Here is an 18,704-nt window from a genome sequence, read left to right as displayed (position 1 = left end):
GAAATCCTGTAAATCTGCTGCATGCCATGATAGGACTATCCAAACTTTTAGGACGAGGAACAATATTACTTACGTAGATGAAGACCTAATTTGCATAATTAATGAGAATATGATATAATTTCATAGTGGTGACTGAACCATGACTAGCCTGGGTGCCATCCGATTTGTAATAGCTACCCTCGATTTTTTCGGGGTAGCCGTTACAAATTGGATGGCACCCAGGCTAAACCATGACCACTTTTCTGTTGTGAATCTTGAGGACCACAATGAGTAAACAAACTTCAACACCTCTATTTCTGCAATGTATTTTCAACATGTACATGTATATACCCAGTAAGGTAACATTTGTATCACGTAAGATGCATGTACAAATTAAACTTGACACGTATAATCTGTGATCAGAATGTTGACGCAAAAATATCCTTAGCTACTGTAGGAGTCACACTCATGTTTTCCACTATGTGTACCAAACATGCAACTTACTCAGTTTGTACAAAATGTTCATAATTAACAATTTTAAGTCGTCTTTTTGCCCTTGTCTTCCATGGTCTATGTACAGTTGGTACAATATTATATACAGCATATTCGAGTGCACTGTACTTTGTGTATCTTGGTTAAGACTGCAATTATATAACGTACAATTTCTGACCTGTACAAACTCTCACATGTGATCAATTCATGCATGTTCCAATAACTGACCTTCTAATTTGGTAAGCAAAACAAAAGATTCAAGCCAAGAGGGTTGTTTGAAGTTTATGATACGTCAGGCCTCGATGAACGTTAATGTTATTTGTTACTATCAATTCATAAGCTAGTTTACGTCAATTCCCTCCCCCAAACCTTGTTGATTTCATATTCAAAATTCAAGTTTCTCAAATCAACAATCTACTACATTATTCAATTATAATTATGCTTAATTATCATTCAAATCAATGCAAAAGGTAGATGCCATGGATTAGTAAGGTACCGCTACCGTTGTAAATGATTTCATCAGGTGGGTAAATGACTGTTGTATAACAAAGTTCTTCATTCACAACCAAAGACGGTTTTCAAGCTGACGTTTCGGTAACTGTCACATTCCTCTGGGCAATACTGACAAAGTAAAGTGAATTAGAGCCAGTCAGTATGTATTGCCCTGAGGAAGGTGACAGATGGTCACAAATATATCGGCTTGCAAAATTTTTTACCTAGCATTGTTATGCACCATTACCTTGTTTAGTAGACTGAGTGAGTGCCATCAGCAAACAACAAAGGAATATCTTCCAATCTACACATTTCCAAAAATAGTCAAGCATAGGACATAGGATATAGGGATTTTCTTCTACATGACCAGTATTGTCTCTTGCCATCTTCAGAGCTTCTGATTGGAGTTCTGTTTCTCACTGCTATATGTAGCCAATGTAGGTGCCTCTTTTGCGGCAAGAACACAATCCAAAGCAGAACTCCAGTCAGAAGCTCCAAAACGTCAGCAAGTTTAATAAGAGACAATACTGGTCGTGTAAAAGAAAATCCCTCTATCCAATCTACACATTATAATATTACCATAATAGCAACAATAACATATAATCAATATGGCTGCTGACTCAGCGAAGTTGTCTGTTGAAGGCGTTGTAGGCAGACTCCAGGTCGAAGAGCATCTGTCGGACCTGGTTGTCGTCCAGCTCATCGTGAGCCTGCATGTTACTGAACGTCTGAAGCCTGGAGGGGAGATAGCGAGAATGTGTCATCACTCTGTTCATATACTAGTGAATAAACATAAACTCTAAATCTTAAAAGTATGGACGAACAACAACAAATCGCTAAACTTTCATTATGGTTTTTACAGTGACTGCATGACACCTTAATTTCACCACGCTTGTACATGTATGACTTACTGTTGTACAGAATTGTTTCCACTGGGAGATTAAAACATTATCTCCAAGCAGATCTTTCGGTGGCCGCAAAAGACAGTATTAAATTGGCCAGGCAGTATCCTAGCCACCCTGTGGTGGCCAATGGACACTCTTCTGGCCAATGGATACTGCCTTGCCACTGTATGATCTACTTGGAGATTATTTAAAACAGGTAAAACCACCCTTCCCCTTTACCATGAAATAAAACCAGTAGATGCAAAAGTTTCAGGATTTGTAGTGCCATGCCCATTACAACAATAGAGATTTATTGTCACATTCTCAGCATACCTACAGAACAAGATGGTCCTACAAGTAGTCAATCTTAACCATCAATTTGCTAGATGTACAAATGCGTTGATAAATCCTACCATCTGCTGACTGTAGTTTTTCCCTCGAAGTCAGGAGGCAGGGTGCTGAGTCTGTTCATGGTCTCCAACAGCTCACGCAGGTCTGGCTGGATCTGAGTTAGGAAAGAAAATTTTCATGTACAAGATTAATGACTTAATGTCAATCTTGTAAGGCTTTTCTCTATTTAGACATCCATGAAAGCTCTAGCTGCTGTAGTCTTGTAAAACTTGTGTCTGCTTGCAATTAGGGTCATATAACTGCATTTTACAGCCATTTTCATTTTATGTCCAGAACACGTTTTTTTGTATTTGTTACTCCAACCTTGCAGCTATGTTTTTATGTTTCATGAGAAAAGGATCCTTATAAGCACATTACAAGCACATTGTTTTCTGAGGAATGCTCACAAATCTATGTGAATAAAATAAAATAACTGCATTTAATCCATGTGGGCAAAAACATGCAGGTCTGGCTGGATCTGAGGTTAAGAATGAAAAATTTTCATGCACAAAGTCATTAATCTGGACACTAGCTGAAATAGAATTACAGTCTTTGTAATCCTAAGACTTTTCTTGCTTTAAAAATTCATCAAACCTTAATACACTTTGTAAGCTGCACTTGCATGTTTACTTGCAATAAGGTGGTGTTGTAGACAACAGATTTAGTGATAACAGACTGATACGCTTAGTAGTTTTGACTATTACTACATTACAGGGCCTGGTGTTTTACCTTCACACTCTGTTGTAATAGTATAACTACTGCATTTGGTCCATGTGGGCAAGAACATGCAAATGATTTCCACAGTGAAAAACACACCTCTGTCATTTCTACTCACCTCGTCCATGGCCCTGATTTCAAGCCTCAGCTTGTCCATGACTGTGATGAACAGCTGAAATAGAATCAGATTTGAAATCAGAAAAATTCATGTGCACTGAAACTTATAAAAAAGACCTGTAAAAAAACTTGTAAAAAAAGTCCTAGGAAGCTAACACTTGCCAAGAAAGCCAGGGGAAATCTGTAAAGGCATTGTAATGTTATAATAGTTTTTTTGATTTCATTATGTACACATGTGCAATAAACAGATACTAAAAAAAAAAAAAAAAGTAACATAATAACTGGATGCAAAAAACAACAAGAATGTCCAGGCCTTCCTGCATGGCTGGTGAGTGGTGACCTTATTCAACCTGAGATGTTGAAACATCTGTGAGTTTTACTTACCGAGACGATGTCTGCAATACTCTTGGACGTGTTGCCCTTGTCGTCCTTGATTGTGATTGGTCGATCCTCCTTTATCCTCTCTAGAGCAGCCGGGCAGTTCATCTGGGAGGAGAAATAAATGTGATTCCTCGTCAATTACGTTACTAGTATTCAAACTTAAAAATCTTCAAACTATTCAAACTTTAAAGCTATGTGTACCAAGCCCTTTATAAGGTCCAAGATATACATGTACATGCAGCAAACTGTCAGTGGTAAATTGTTGTCTTTGTATACAGGTTTAAATATTCTAAAATCTAAAAACATCTACATGTTTTATTAATGATTTGTTCAAATGCTAAGTTGTCAAAATTATCTTCTTTGAGATATTTACCTATCTTTAGTGTAAAAAAAATGTGTTTTATCTTGTTCAGGTACAGCTATATGTACACCAGATGTTCAGGCTTGGAGCTGTACCTAAATAATTTTACAGGTACTAGGTACACAGCTCTAGTAATATGTTTTTATGTTCATTTTCATTTTTTTTTTGCTTAATATGTCTTTTTTTGCACTTGTTGTAAACACGTCTAACCCCCGTTTTGGGGAATAATAACGTTGAAGTTGGATTTTGAAAAAATTATTGCAAACCACAGTACAGAAATCTCACCCTGTACTTCTTCATGAAAGCTTCGACAGTCTGGAACTCGTCACCTTTGACCTGCTTGAAGGCGACCTTGTACTGGGCCAGGAGCTTGGAGCAGGCAGCTGTGTACCTGGGAATAAAGGACATGTACATGGGTGTGTTATTGTATTGTACTGCATTGGATAATACATGCCTTGACTTCTACTGAATTGAATTGATTTGTTTATTGATGGTTTGAAATCCCAAGTACATAGCAGCGACAAGGTGCTGAATTGCATACACATAACAAATACAAAAGCCACAAAAAGAGCGGCCACAGCTGCATACGAATACAATTAAACAATGGCGTTGTTTGGTTTCAAAATTTCCGACTGGTTAGGCTAGTAGACACAAGATTGAGAGGTTGCAAGTTTGATTTCTAGCATTTCTGACTAGACGTTGTGTCTTTGGGAAAGGTACTTAACACGACTTTCTTCACTTCACCCAGGTGTAAAATGAGTACCTCACTTGGGTCAGGGAAGTGAAACAGGATGGAAGGAGGGTGATATGTTCTGCCTTATGTTCGGCCTTATATGTTTGTCCGGCCCTATTCCCGGACAAACCCCTTGGGCTCAACTCCCCCGTAGCGGTAATTTAGATAGGCGGGCGAAGGGTTCTTGGCTGCCGAAGGAAAACGGCTAATGGCCCGATACTAGTTTGGCATCCAGGGTATTCAATACCATGCCCTAGACACAGTGTATCAACAACAGTACTGCCCCTACAACTTCAAAAAGGCTATGTGACTACCTTTACCTTTATCTTTTACCTGTTTATTACCAATGGTACCATATCATTTCCTTTGTTGTGTCAGTTCAGTTCAGTACACTAAAAAGTGCTAAAAAGTGCTATGTGCGGTTTGTCTTCCCTCAGATTTCCCCCAGACTTTTATCTGATTTCAAAGAAAAAAACTTGACGTACTCCTCAGGTCTGATGGCGTCCTTGATTTAAGTCTTCACTTCCTTCAAATCAACAAACAAGTAAGATAGATTCTGTTATAAAGCCAGTCTTTAGTGACTAGTCTCCCTTGACGGCTTGAGACTTTATCACTATTTCATGACTAAAAAACTAGACCTACTCCTCAGGTCTGATGGCATCCTTGATATAAGCCTTCTCCAGATTCTGTAGTGTGTTGATGACAGCGAACAGCTCAGCCTGGTTATCGTAACGCTCTCTCTCACGGGACGTACGATGGAGCTTCACTTCCTAAACAAATCCACAAACAAGTAAAGATTACCACAGAGAGAGGACTCTCAGTACTTATGATATCACTATTCTTTGGGTAAGATCTCAGTGACGGCAATCAATGTACAAACATTAACTTTCCTTGACACCAACTTGCATTATCTTCTGTGTCTGTGTCTGTATTGCTGTTATAACTGTCTTTGGTATATGTGTAAGTTAGAAACACACCTCCTTTGCAAGCTTTGCAGCTAAAAACTGGTCGAATCACACTGAAGGACCTGGTACACTTTGCACATCTAAAATATATATCCAGTCTACACACTATACATGTAGCATTATTCTTTTAATTGAAGTACAGCACCAATTAAATTGTCTAGAAATGCATAGCGTAGCATAGGTCTTTGCTACTGTCCTGCAGTTACGATAATATTAGCATACAGCAAAAAGATAGACTGCTTACCTCCATAAGCTCTGGCCTGTTGGCAGCTGAAATAAAACAGACATACAACATGTTAATTATTACAAAGGCAAAACAAATTGTTTCGTGAAGATGGTGAATATGATGATGACCATTGGTAATGTTACATGTATGTTGATTATTAGTTAGGAAATGTTCAACAAATATCCCTAACATGGTAATACATACATTTGTAAATATAACGTTACTGTTGCTCTATTTTTGTCACTTCATCTTACAAAATGATGACAAGATCAGATAGCAAAAAAGGAGCTTCCTTCTCTCTCTTCTCTTGTAATAATAGGGTTGAAAAGATGCGTACATAAAGTAACATATAAAACTCTAAACCTATTTGCATCATTTTCTATGCTCTCTGGGTTTTGGTACAATATAATATATATCACACAAAAATATTTGATGACACATCCCCTCCCCAAAAATCTAACAGTAATTACACCTAACGTTACTAGTATTAAACACAACCAGACAAAAATACGGCCAAACAAAGGATGTACAAAGGTACCAACCTGGGTTAGGGTTTGCATGTACTCCCTGGAACATGCCTGACGTGTTGTCTTTGCTTTGGTTTGAACAAAACGATGGAAGGACGACAAAAACCTTCAGTTCTCTTCCAAAAGTCTACTTGTCACTTCCGTGTCGTGAGGCTGAGTCAGTATACGTCATCGGAACATTCTAACCTATCCCTTGATAGGTAGACTATATTCTTAAAACTATCAAAAAAATAAACAAACACGCTACAAATTCTAATTATACAAAAGTATATTAATTATAAATTATTCAAATATTTTATTTCTAATCTTTAAATCAAATTTAGTATGCATTTTAGGTAGCTACGTAAGTAATAGTATGATGCACACCCCCATTTATATATTGACTAGCCCTGCGGTCACGTGACAGGTAACAAAACAGCAGCCATCTTGTTTCTTTGGTCTTTTCCGTCAAAAATTTGTCTGTTTTCAGTTTTTTCGTCAAAGTTTGTTGAGATCTGCGTCGTTTGAACACATCAGATCGCAATGGGAGGATCAAGTAGCCAGTTTACGCAAGAGGAACTGAAAGAATATCAGGTAAAGTTGGACGTTACGTGACTTTTCTGTTGCTTTTACTTTCAGTTTGTCTTCACAAGCTTGTTTAGTCTAGTTGGCTGGTCGATTTCTATCAAGTTATGACCTAAATTATGGTTTCCTTTAGCTTTACTAGATATTTTCGAACTGTCACAATCAAGCAGTTGGTAACTGAAGATATAACCGTTAAGTCAGATTAGCATTAGGGTGTATTGTGACTTTGTGATTAAATGCAAAGTTGAGAAGCAAGTTGTAAAGTCAAAGAATCAACAAGGAAATGACTTTTAGAAAAATTTTTGATTTCGACTTATTCGTGATAAAAATTGCGTATCTCAAGGTTGTGTAGCTCAAGGTTGGAAAAAAGAAGATGTGCCAACGTGTACCACTTTCATTCGACAGAGAATTTGAAACACAGTCATCCATGACAGCCTAATAAGACATGTATAGTACACCTGTTGTTAGTCACTGACCAAAATTTGGCACTTTGATATTGACTTCAACTCTTAGACTATGGTCCTTTCATTCTTGTAAAAAATCCGGGTACAACAAAGTTATGTGAGCTCTTCTACAACTTTGGCATTTTTATTATTTAAGCTTTTTAAAGTCCTACATGAAAATATATCTTATCAACATCCCACTTGTTTCAGTGTTTGAAAAAATTACTAGTAAAATGGAAGGAAATAAAGAAAAAGGGAGAATTGACAGGAGATGATTTTATTTTAAGCTAGCAAATTCAGTCCTTCAGAAGATTTTCCACATTCCACATTCTTTCCTAGAACTATCGCAGAGTGGAACTCACTGTCACCAAGTACAGTAGGGGCATTGTCATTAGATAGCTTTAAACAATGTCTAGAGTTGGATGTTCAAGAGTTAGGTGTAACAAGTCGTTTGGTGTAATGTAGCCAGCTGCCACAGCGCCGCGTGCCTGCAAAGCTGGTGAATTATGCCGAAAGGCGGTTATACCGGCTATACAAACACAGATACATGTATATAATTGTGAGCAGGAACCACCTTGCACGGTGACCCCTGACCTGGGGTGGGGTATCAGGTGTCAGTCCCCCACCATTGTTGTAGCAGGTCGTCACAACAGACTCCCCGCCCGGCTTTGTTTTGTCGGACCTGATTACACAGAAGCAGCACAGCAGCGTGACTTCTGGGAACGCCCAATTAAAGTGTATTCATGATGCGCACACTTGGTGTGAACAAGCCCACTTGTGTACACACAACTGTTTACACATCTCTAGTCTCTACCATGCAGATTGCAAGAGATGCTTTTTAAAAGTTTCAGTTTGGGCTAGTAAATCTAGTCTGTCAGATTTTCCACAAACTGTTCTGTATTCACGGCACATACACACTTGGTGTGAACAACCCCACTTGTGTACAGTATACAGTAGTATAGTTCACATCTCTAGTTTCCACCAGACTTAGAAGAGATACTTTTTTAAAGTTTCACTTTGGGCTAGCAAATCTCTGTCAGAAAACTTTCCACAACCTGAACATTCTGTAGACTCCCCGCCCGCCCTTCGTCGGACCTGATTACACAGAAGCAACGCAGCATGACTGCTGGTAGCGCCTAATTACAAACCTGTTCTGTATTCACATCGCACACATTTATTTGTTTGTTTGTTTGTTTGTTTAGGATCTCCATTAGTGTGAATTTCACACTACTCTTCCTGGAGTCAGTAGTGTATAATCAGATAAGTATTTGGACCATCGCACACTGGGGCATGCCCCTATACTCTTTTTCAAAAGGTGTGGTGGGATCTTTAAGTTTAACGTGCGTGGGGTGTGGCTCTCCCCAAACACAGGACCTACATTTAATGTCCTGTCCGAGGGACGTCCCTCACCAAAGTTAGGTACTCATTTACACCTGCGTGAAGTGACTTGGTGTGAACAAGCCCACTTGTGTACACACTACACATCTCTAGTCTCTACCAGACTATTTTGGCTAGTAAATTTAGCCTGTCAGAAGACTTTCCACAACCTGTTCTGCATTCACAATGCACTCACCTTGCCAAACTGATTACACAGCAGCAGCGTGACTTCTGGGAACACCCAATTACAAACCAGCTCAGTATTCACAGTATCATTGGTTTATTTCAAACACAAACACAAATCACAATACAGCTCCATCACTAGGCAGCCACAAGGCTGAATTGCGTGAATAAAAGCTTTAGACAGTGAAATAAAATCCTGATCATCATTCCGTGTTGTAAAAACAGTCATTAAATCATATTAAAATCATACATTTACACAGATTATTCATGATTTAAAATGTGAACAAGGTACGGTAATGTACTTTTGTTGTACCGCTCTGTGCGCGCTGGCAATTGGTCAAGTTTTGCATGTTGTCTAGTCATCCTCCCACTGACACTACCCCTGGTTTGTGGCAGCCAGTGTCGGTAGAGGGTAGAAGCTTGTATGTTGTTCGCAAACTGTCTGCACAGGGCTATTCTGCGATCTTCTAAAGTCTGTAGCTGTAGCGTCTCCAGTGCTGACTTGTAGTTCGTGAACTCCTTAGCAAGGATGATTCTGGTGGCTCTTCTTTGTATGTTTTCAATCTTCCTTCTCTGTGCTTTGGTCAAACCAGGGTGCCACACTGACAGAGGCGCGGCATATTCCAACACAGGACGGACGAAACAAGTATATGTAGTAAGAAGATCTTCAACGGGCGGGTTGAATTGGCGCAAACGACAGTGCACCAGACTTGGTGTGAACAAGCCCACTTCGTGTACATACTACATCAGTAGTCTCCACCAGACTACATAGCCTCCTCTACAAGTGGACTGTAGGGTCTCCAGTTTACTGTAAACATGTAGTCAGAAGTTGGCCTAAATTAATGGGACATACTCTGTCACTAACAATTATGATGTCCAAAATAAAATTAATATGGACCAAAATATGGCCAAGTTGAGCTGGAAAACTGACCATATTGTATATATACACACTGCCCCCTCCATGTATAGGTTAACCGTTAAGTCAAGGATTTAAAGACTGTGTCATGGAGGAAAGTTCATTTGTTCAAACAAACACAAACACAAACAAAGGCATTAGACTCCACATCTATCATATTCATAACTCAAAAGTTAGCCAAATGTCAATTGCATCAAATTACTAAAACATATAATGTAGGTAAACTTTTATTACTACAATGCACATTGTAGGTTGGGCCATTGTTCATTTGATAGAGATGCTTACATTGTGTAAACATTCCTCTATGTTTTTTGTGTTGCAGGAGCTGACTTATTTCACAAAGAAAGAAATTCTACAGTAAGTATTCTCTTGTAGCATGTTTTGTGATGAGGACTGTGCTCAACATGCATTTTACATTTTGTACTCAATCGTAGAAGATAAATTTATGACTTCTATTTTGACATGCTAAAAGAATGGATACACACATTTATTGAATGTTGATAGAGACTTGCTTGTTGTTATACTTTTTTTCAATGCTGCAGTCTGAAACCAAAATTAATGCTTCTAAAGATTTGACGTCATAAGTATTTTTTTTCCTTTTCACAGTGTTTTTAAGAGGTTCTATCTCCTGGACCCTCCGAGTGTCAGAGCCAACAAGAACGCCAGGCTGCCCAAGGAGAAGATATGGTCCCTTCCTGAGTTAAAGGTACAGTTATGAGGGCCTGCAAGGGGGGGGGGGGGGTCCCGATAACGCTCTACACTGATTTCGGAAACCTCTCGATTACGCTTTTACGATAAATTTCAAGTGGCTACAATGCATTACGTAGAATTAAAACAGCGAATACGCTCTACACAAAATGCGCCAATTACGCTCCTTGGAAAAGGGCTTGCGGGCCTCCAGTTATCAAATACTACTATTATTATACTAGTAAACCTGGAATTCTTTTATTTCTGTACTTCAGTATCAAAGTCCCTGGAAACAACTGTCTACAGCCGCCATGCTTTTGACATGAAGCATGCGGACAATTAATTGATTGATTGTTGTGTATGTTATGTGTCATATGTATGATTTTTTTGTAGTCACACTGTATCAGTATCTTCTGTGATTTTATGTATTTAGGGCACTGAATGTTTGGGATTACAGGAAGACAACCTAGTACAAATAGATAAAAGCAAAATGTTCTTTCTTCATCTATCAACTGCTTGACACCAGGTCTTAACAATGTCTGGAACTTCGCACGCAGGTGAATCCGTTCAAAGATCGGATCTGTGATGTGTTCTCATCGTCAGGGGACGGTGACCTGTCGTTCGAGGACTTCTTGGACATGATGTCTGTGTTCAGCGATGCTGTACGTATTTATTTCATCAATGTTTGTGTTGAAGGCTGGACACATGTATTTTGTTTAGTGAAGAATCCTGATGCCTGCAGACAATTGATTGACTGAAGGATGCATAAATTTTTCAATATTTCTTTATAATTCATTTGTGTGGATATCTGACTCTTGTTACACAACCAAGTCTTCTATTCAGCCGACGTTTCGGTGACCATCTGTCACCTTCCTCAGGGCAATTCTGACTGGTTCACAATATATCACATTGCACAGCAGCTCAGGTGCCGCTGCTATAGATGCCCATGTGTGTGGATATCTATAGAATACTACCTCTCTGACTTTGATATTCTAATGTTTTCATCCATATTCATATAGTAACATGTGTTGTGTGTAGCTTGGATGTTTGAACAGCATTTTCATAACAATTTTTTCATCTGCAGGCACCCAAGAATGTCAAAGTGGAATATGCCTTCAAAGTTTATGGTAAGTGGAAAGATTTTATATGATTTAATTTATTTTGGTTTTTACTAATTCTGACAAGGCATATGAATGTTTTTACTTCCATACTCTTTGGCAGTTCAGCTCTTTCATACACAAGCACAATAAGCCCCTTACTTTCTTCTGCACCAGACTTTGACAGCGATGGTTACCTGGACAAGTCAGACCTGAAACAAGTGGTGGATCGACTGACGGGAGAGCAGAAACTGAGCGACACAGAGATGGAACAACTCGTGGACAACGTACGCAACCTTTCTTATATTTTTTCTTGTTCACATTTGTTTAAACATGATTGGGCCAAAAGTAGCAAGGCTTATAAGACCCCCCCCCCTCCTCAAAACATACATTACTTATTTGTCATTCAAATCTAAAAACAATACATTTAAGAACACCAGCAATACACATACAGAGAAAATACAAGATGGATGAAGAAAATAACGAAAAATGGCCCTTACTTGCACTATAGTTGTCGGAATGTGCATCCTTTAATGTATATGAGTATGTGTACAATGTATTAGAAACATCAAAGCCTTCAGTTTTTCTACTGTTGTTACTATACCGAGGGGTAATGTCTACCAACATAATTTCATCACAAGTCACATGCACATATATATTCTGGAAAAATGCATCCAAAGAGATCTCCAACACAACATCTCCAGTAGACTTCAAAACTGTGCATACCTGGGGGTGCTGCACTAGAGATCTCTCAAACACACTGTTTTTCAAAGAGGCAGATATATGTAACTTGGCAGATAAATAGTAATGGAAATAACAAATGCTGTGTCCTTGCAGTTGTTTGAAGAGGCAGATCTGGATGAGGATGACCAACTTTCCTTCGCTGAGTTTGAGCACGTCATCTCCAAAGCCCCTGACTTCATCAAGTAAGTAACAATCACCCCTTTTTTAAAAACAATTTTTCCTGCTAACTTACGCTTTATTGTTTTCATGTTCAGGCCATAGGTGTTTGTTTGTGTGTGCATGCATGCGTGTGTGTGTGTAGCCTAACTAATCTCAATATTTCATGTGAAAACTTTTAACTGATATTTTTGTATCCTTGATGCAAAATACAAACTGCTTGCGTGTTGTGTCAGTGCCATGGTATAATACTGTCTGCAAAACTGGTAATGCAAGCCTGTCGTGTAGCTCATTTGTGCTCGGACGTAGGCAAAATAAGTACCATGTAAAACCAGAGCTTCATTTTTGGTTGTGGTAACGTCACACCAATTCAATTTGTTGGTTCTCTGTTTTTTTTTTCAGAAAAAATATGAAGCGACGGGAAAAAAACAGGTCTAAGGCATCTTATTATAGCCCCAAATGCTACAATACGAGTCATGAAGTCAAAATGCTGGGTTAATATTTAAGCAATGAATTTTGAACTTTTAATCAAGTCACTGCATTGATAGAAGGAAAAAAAACTGTAGCAACTAGGATTAAGAAAATGACTTTCCTCAATTGTTGGGGGCAAAATATGAGCTTTTTTTTTTCAAATCAGAAAAAAATGAAGAGGCAAATCCAAGAACCAACAAGTTAAATTGGTGTGGCCTAAGGCTTGATCGCGTAAAACTTGTGAGAATCGACAGAAAATGTTGTTTTGTACAAGATGTGCTCGTCTAACAGAAACCTGTGTTCCATTTCAGCTCATTCCGCATCCGTCTGTAAATGTGAACGTCATCATCTTAACCACTCACCACTACACTACATGTACCTGTACACTACATGTACCTGTGCATGAACTGCCTTCACCAGTCCTGCATGTGCCTTAAATAATGTAATGCATGGCTCAATTTTAATGCAATGTGAATGCTGAAACTTCTGTGGTGGTTTTTATCTTAAAATTTCAATTTTCAAGATGACCTTACACTGCGAAATTAAAACACAGTGAATGTGTACTGTACCACAGAATTGTTTCAACGTGAACTTCTAACACAGCAAAAAAAATTTTTTCCTGATACTGGAAAATAAAACCACTGAGTAAGTTTCTGCAATTTTGGTATCTGGATTACCAGTATGCAATCTACTACTGTAACTTGTAGTTGATTGCATATCCATGTCTGGAAGTTGACAAAAGAACCGTACAGTTTTGTCATGACGATCTGCAAAATGTCTTTCAAGCAGTTTTTTGTCCCCATGTTTCTCAAACATTTTGCTTGTTGTCACTAACCCCATGTGTATAGTTAATATCTGTCTAGTTTGGAATATGCACGTAAAGTCATAGAAATGGTTTTAATATAATTTTGATATGTTATTTCCTTGTAAATATCATGCAAAAGGGATGGAAGTTTCAGTGCTTTTTCAAATGAAACTGACCACATTTGTTTTGGAACAGAAAGTTTTTGTTACAAACAAGTAAAAAGTGTCCAAATTGAGTTGACTGTGCCTTGAACAAAATTGAACAGTGCAATCTCCAAAGTTTTCCAAGTGTCATTTTAAAGAAATGAAATTTTTGCGTGCATGGTGTTGTTTTTCAACTTGATATGGAAAAATGTGCCTTCTTTTCAGCAGTGAACAAAAAAATAGCCTATCTGAATACATGTACTTATCTGAAACCTCTATAATAATATGCAATATGCATAGTAATTTTACAGAAAATGACATTTTTGCCAGTGGATGCTGAATGCTGAATCATGTTTGTCTTTGTGCAAAAGTTTTACAATTGATCTCCAACCTTTATAAACAGAACCGTTGTACATATTTTACTAATTAAATGAACAAACTACTAGTATCTGAAGATACTGACTAAAGATTTTAACATTTATATAGTTCTCACCATGAGCTGTGGACTAGAATATTATACTTGTATATAATACTAAACCTTGGCATGAACTTCTTAGTCTTTGAAAAGGATGGAATGAATAGCATCTGACTTGTACATTTTCTGACTCCCATATAATGTTGTCAGTCTATTTGTATAGAAATGAACTTGGCTTGATATGTATCTATTTGATAGATTTGATCCTTTGTGAACTTGATTTGTAAGATATGAAAAAAATGAATATGATGCTTGATGTGAGTAGTAACGTGTGTTTTGTCAGAAACATAAGTAGTAGATTCATGTGAAGGACTTCTGTCAAGCACTGTCGTGTTTTAGAATGGAATAAACTTGCATGTGTTTCAACATCATTCATTGTTGTCATTTATTACCTCCGTATATGGAGGTTAAGTTTTGTACATGTAGGTAATTATTTTGGTCCGGTAGTTTGAAGTCATTCAGTGAAACCGACCGCAATGAACGGCTTCTCTGACAGGACCATCCTGTCAATAGTGCAAATTTTCCGCTATTGACAGGCTATTGACAGGATGGTCCTGTCAATAACAGAAAATTTTGCACTATTGACAGGATGGTCCTGTCAACAGTATATTTTTTCTGTTATTGACAGGACCATCCTGTCAATAGATGGTCCTGTCAATAGTGCAAAAATTTTCTGTTATTGACAGGACCATCCTGTCAATAATGAATATTTTTCTGTTATTGACAGAATAATCAACATTAATTAAATTACTATGGTTTGAATCTGAAAACAAATAGCAAGCTGTTTAACGTCAACAGGATCATTCCGATGCCTTCCAGCCCTATGCAAATGAGTGTTACCCCCGCGTTTTCACGTTGCATTCTGGGGATGGGAAACTCGTGAATGATTTTCAGTGGGTCGAAGCTCGAAGCAGTTTGAAGTGAGTCACTTCAATGGGGAAATCCCCATATACTAAGTGACTCACTTCGAACTGCTTCGACTCTCTGAAAAACCGTCTTTCCTGTCGAAATGCGAGCGATCATGCCGCGATTGAAGGTAGCAGAACACAGTTTTCGCCCTATGGGGATTTCTATAGTTAAGGACCCCAAGATGACTCACTTCGACGCGGTAAAAATTATAGCAGGGTGCACTTCACAAATACGGAAATCGAATATGTTTGAGAAGAAGGTAACGTTTGTTACAAACTACAAAATATCTAGAAACCAAAAAATCCTGTCGGCGTATCTGCTCGTGACGTACACTTTGAAATCGCCTCCTACGGACGTGACCTGAACTGCAGCCGACTCACCCGGAAAGCCAGTTGCACAATGCGGCGCATTTATACACGAACTGCAAAACCTTCACAAATCAAATCATACAGTCTCAAACCCGATACATTTCTACACCACACAGCACAATTTACACCTGGCTGACGCTCTTATCAGGCTTTCTACCCAGCCTTCAAGAATATTCGCTGCACTACTTTCTATACCCGCGTCATTCTATACCCGGGGGTCGCCCATTAATACTGTGACCTGCTACCTTCAAGCGATTCAAGCGAGCCGGTCCCGAAGATACCCGAAACGGGCGGGTGCCGAAGGCACCCGAAGATCGGCGAAGCCGATCAGCGAGTCCCGAGCGAGGCCGAAGGCCGAGCGAGGGACGAGCGTAGGTAGGAAACGTCATTTCAAACACCCTAATTTTCGGCTAATTTCCTCACCACAGACGGTTGTTTACGTTGCCATTGTCATGTTTGATATCTTATTTGCCCATGGAAACTATCCAGTTGATGATATACATATTACAAAGGACGATACGCGGCATTTTGTAACGCCCAAAATCCTTCATTTCCCGGTATGTGCGTTACCAGCAGTTTGCTATGTTACCGCATCGCGGCGCTGCTTCACAAAACAGTGACATCATTGGTAGCCAATCAGGCTTCAGGAAATTTGGTCTATGACCCCGAGTTCCCGCCAAAGCTGTTTTTCCTGCTAGCCTGTCTGCACAAGCTCGCAGAGGCGGAGAATCGGTAAGAATTGTCATTATTTGAAAGTTTTACTGTCGTTAAACTTCTGTATCGAAAAGATAGACGCATAGAATAGTAAACAAAGAGACTGGTATGTTAGTTATCAACCTGACTGGGCCGATATGGCCGATAGGCGGGGAAAGTGAGGGAGGGGGGCGCCCATAGTGTTATATGCTATGAAAAATTTAATTTTTTTTTAAACCAAACGGAGTGTGCACGTGGCTTTCAAATGACGAAGCAATTGAAATTTTGTTGTACTGTTTATGTGTTACAGGGTCCTCTCCACGTTATTTTCCAAGTCTTCTGTATGCAAGCAATGATGTAGTGGGGCAGGTTTGCTTTTGGTGGTTGTAGTCGCGTAGTAAAATTAGTGTAGTTTTCTAGTTCCTTTCAATAGCATTACGTTACCTGTGTAACGTTATTATAATTTTTTGTTCATTGAGTTACACGATGTACTAGGTACACATTTTTGTACAGTGAGTGGAAATTGTTGTTCGCCTGTAGTTTGAAGATGTAGTTACCAGTGTGTATTGTATTATTTTTTTATATTTTCTTTTGTTCATTGAGTTACACTGTGCTCATCAAGCAATGATGTGCTAGATGCAAATTTTTGTACTGTGGGGGTGGTATTGTTCTAGGCCCGCTGTCAGATGGTTTCTCTGTCCCCGGAACAACTCCATGTTTGCAGTTTGGCTGATGATTTCAACATTTTTGTCACTGGTCGGGCGGGCAGTGGCAAATCTGTTGTAATCAGACGCATAATTGCAAACATGGAGTTGAAGTTTGGTAAAGAAGGCGTTGCAGTTGTGGCTCCCACGGGCAAGGCGGCAGTCCTCATCAATGGACAGACAGTCCACAGCTCCTTCTGCCTTGGCCTAGGCCAAAAAGAAGCAAACCAGATATTCAAACAGCTGGATAAAATCTCATTTGACCGGATCCACAAAATCAAGGTGATCATTTGTGATGAAGTGTCCATGCTTAGCTCTGCCATCCTGCAGAAACTACACACTCTACTGCAGATGATAAAGCAGAACCGTCTGCCCTTTGGGGGTGTTAGACTCGTGTTTGCTGGGGATTTCTTTCAGCTTCCCCCCATTGATCTCAGAGAGGATGAACTCACCCCAGACTTTTGCTTTTTGAGTGACACATGGGAGAAAGCAATCGATCTGTGTATATTCCTCACTGGTGTATATAGACAGGAGAATCCCCAGTTCCTAACAATGCTGGAGGAGTTGAGAATGGGTCGCCGCACACCTGAATGCCTTAGTCTGATGGCAAAGTTGACAAGACCATTGCCCAAAGTCGACATGCGATTGTATTCACTAAGACGAGATATGAATGCATATAATGAGCGTCAAATTGCTACAATTGAGGGCATGGAGAGGAGATATGTTGCACAGGACATGGGCACAGCAAAGGCAAGCCTTGATAAACTTTGTCAGGCCCCTCAGATTTTGGTTTTAAAGAAGGGAGCACCTGTTATACTCCTTCAGAACCTTTTCAGCATTTCTTCTAAACTGGTCAATGGCGCTACTGGTATTGTAAATGACTTCTCGAATGGACACCCATTGATTACATTTCAGACTGGGGAGACACATATCATAGAACAGCACATGTTTGGCTACTATGAGAATGGAAGGTTAATCGCGTCTAGGTGGCAGTATCCACTGCAACTTGGGTTTTCCATGACTGTCCATAAGAGCCAAGGCAGTACTCTAACCAATATGGAAGTTGTTGACATCCACATGTTCGCACCAGGTCAACAATATACTGCTTATACCAGGGCAACCTTGCCTGAGTCCTTCCGTGTGTTGCCAGGCTTTTCAAGGCATGTTGTCAAACCACACCCACTTGTCATCAATTTCTATAGAGGTAAAGTGCATGCCTTACGAGACCTGGTTACACCAAATATTTCCAAGGGAATGTTGTCCAGTGGGGAGGAAGAGGGGGGCCCAGTACACTTGGAGGGGGGAGGGGACCAAGTACACATCAGCAGCAGCACACAAGATCCCATTCTTGAAGTAGATGAAACCTTTCCCTCTATCGCCATCCCAGATGGCTATGATCCTTGTGTAATTATACAGTTACTCAAGGATGACCTTAGTCCATTTGAGAACCTACTTGATCTGGTTCTTCATCTTGATGTACAAAGAGAGAGCCTCCGGTCCTTGTTTGCATATCTGATTCTTCAATTGGAGGGGCTGTGTCAGGAAAAAACACTGGACAAAACAAGGGGGAAGGACGTAATAACAAGAAAGGCATTTACTTCTCACATAGGAAAAAATCATGTCACTCACAGGAGATAGGGAAGCTAAGGCTAGATGGAAACAAGAGACCAATACCTCCTTGCCACATGAAGCTGACACCGTGCTG

The 18,704-nt window shown here is 39.4% G+C and overlaps 2 protein-coding genes across 2 annotated transcripts; one reads left to right on the top strand and one right to left on the bottom strand.

Moving 5' to 3' along the window:
* Positions 1-778: 778 nt before the first annotated feature.
* Positions 779-6,418, bottom strand: LOC109465283 (vacuolar protein sorting-associated protein 28 homolog). The gene is made up of 8 exons (XM_019762469.1): positions 6,280-6,418; positions 5,756-5,781; positions 5,189-5,316; positions 4,099-4,204; positions 3,456-3,557; positions 3,073-3,126; positions 2,261-2,352; positions 779-1,698 (listed from the first exon to the last, which is right to left on the bottom strand). The coding sequence occupies exons 1-8, from the start codon at positions 6,311-6,313 to the stop codon at positions 1,584-1,586; spliced, it is 657 nt and encodes a 218-aa protein (XP_019618028.1). The 5' UTR covers positions 6,314-6,418; the 3' UTR covers positions 779-1,583.
* Positions 6,419-6,645: 227 nt separating this feature from the next.
* LOC109465285 (calcium and integrin-binding protein 1-like) lies at positions 6,646-14,090 on the top strand. The gene is made up of 8 exons (XM_019762474.1): positions 6,646-6,837; positions 10,070-10,104; positions 10,354-10,453; positions 10,992-11,096; positions 11,519-11,561; positions 11,709-11,818; positions 12,369-12,457; positions 13,214-14,090. Exons 1-8 carry the CDS (start codon positions 6,787-6,789, stop codon positions 13,233-13,235), a joined length of 555 nt encoding a protein of 184 aa, XP_019618033.1. The 5' UTR covers positions 6,646-6,786; the 3' UTR covers positions 13,236-14,090.
* The last annotated feature ends 4,614 nt before the right edge of the window (positions 14,091-18,704 follow it).

The sequence above is a fragment of the Branchiostoma belcheri genome, unplaced genomic scaffold, assembly GCF_001625305.1.
Source record: "Branchiostoma belcheri isolate BF01 breed outbred unplaced genomic scaffold, Haploidv18h27 scaffold15, whole genome shotgun sequence".
NCBI classification, from domain to species: domain Eukaryota; kingdom Metazoa; phylum Chordata; class Leptocardii; order Amphioxiformes; family Branchiostomatidae; genus Branchiostoma; species Branchiostoma belcheri.
This window is presented reverse-complemented; position numbering and strand designations above follow the sequence as displayed.